General features: G+C 36.8%; 1 protein-coding gene across 1 annotated transcript in view; it reads left to right on the forward strand.

Annotated features, from left to right (window-relative positions):
* Positions 1-1559, forward strand: part of LOC106467829 (bicaudal D-related protein homolog) — a 35831-nt gene that overhangs the window by 25116 nt on the left and 9156 nt on the right. The window contains exon 4 of the mRNA XM_022396024.1: positions 544-663. Within this exon, the coding sequence (XP_022251732.1) occupies positions 544-663 (120 nt within the window). The remainder of the gene's footprint in view (positions 1-543; positions 664-1559) is intronic.

A 1559-nucleotide genomic window follows, 5' to 3' on the forward strand; every position in this document is an offset into this window, starting at 1 on the left:
CAAGTTCACGAGATGAGGATTGGTACAATCACTGGAGTTTTGCAGGAACTGAAGCTTCTATTGCAAGATCTGTTTGTCAACCACACAAAATCTGTAAGTTATTTTGTTTGTTTTTTTACAGTAAATCCTTCAGTACAACACTCGAAGAACCTATCATTTCGAGAGATCTTAGGGGAGGGGGGGCAAAGAAGACTGACCTCGAGTGCCCCCTACCCCACAATTCAGCAGGGAACCCTACACAATAGCGTAATCTGCGTGTTTGTGTTAATTCGGCCCTGCTGTACGGCACAGCAGGATATTAAAATAAAAAAATCATAGTAATAATTGCTTCTTCTATTGGAAATCTGGTTTACGAAATGCACGTGCTAAATATGGTACTACAAGTCATGTATGTTGACTTAATCAATGTTTGAACCTGAGGTGTATTAGTTGAAGTCTAGAAAGGGAAATTAATAGTGAATATATATATAATTTTATATTGGAAGTGTACGATTGTCCGTGTATAAAAATGTTATCTACAGATATATATATATATACACACAGTGTGACTGGAGCAAGCAGTTTACACATTCCTCCATGGGTTTCCATGACGACATGGATGAAGATGATGAGTTATCCCCTTGCACAGGTCTTACACTTCCAGCATCAGAGGAAAACTGGAAGGTTGGTGTTTCAAAGCTAGACGATATTAACTGTCACATAATATACATCAATATTTTTTGGTATGAAATTAAAGCCTAGTCAGATTCCTCTCTTGATATGAGGAAAAAATTTCCGCAAATGTTTTATATCAGTTTGTTTATTTTTGGATCAAAGTCACATTGGGTTATCTGCGCACTCGATGGGAATCGAATCGCGAATTTTAGCGTTGTTTGTTTGTTTTTGAATTTCGCGCAAAGCTACACGAGGGATATCTGCGCTAGCCGTCCCTAGTTTAGCAGTGCAAGACTAGAGGGAAGGCAACTAGTCATCACCACCCACCGCCAACTCTTGGACTACTTTTTTACCAACGGATAGTAGGATTGACCGTCACATTATAACGCCCCCACGGCTGAAAGGGCGAGCATGTTTGGTGGGACGGGGATTTTAGCGTTGTAAGTCCGGAAACTTGCCACTGACCAACCAGGGATCTAATTGCTTAATATTTTGAATAATTCCGATACGCAAAGCTGTTATGATCTTAGACGTGTTTAGTTGTTTTTATAATTGGTTATAATCTTAAACTTGTTTAGTTGTTGTTTTTTAATTGGTTATAGTCTTAGACATGTTTCGTTTTTTTCCTTGGAGTTGGTTTATAACCTTAGAAATGTTTAGTTGTTGTTTTTTAATTGGTTATAATCTTAGACATGTTTCGTTTTTTTTTCCTTGGAGTTGGTTTATAACCTTAGAAATGTTTAGTTGTTGTTTTTTAATTGGTTATAATCTTAGACATGTTTCGTTTTTTTTTCCTTGGAGTTGGTTTATAACCTTAGAGATGTTTAGTTGTTGTTTTTTAATTGGTTATAATCTTAGACATGTTTCGTTTTTTTCCTTGGAGTTGGTTTATAACCTTAGAGAAG

Source organism: Limulus polyphemus, unplaced genomic scaffold (genome assembly GCF_000517525.1).
Source record: "Limulus polyphemus unplaced genomic scaffold, Limulus_polyphemus-2.1.2 Scaffold2759, whole genome shotgun sequence".
Taxonomy (NCBI): Eukaryota; Metazoa; Arthropoda; class Merostomata; order Xiphosura; family Limulidae; genus Limulus; species Limulus polyphemus.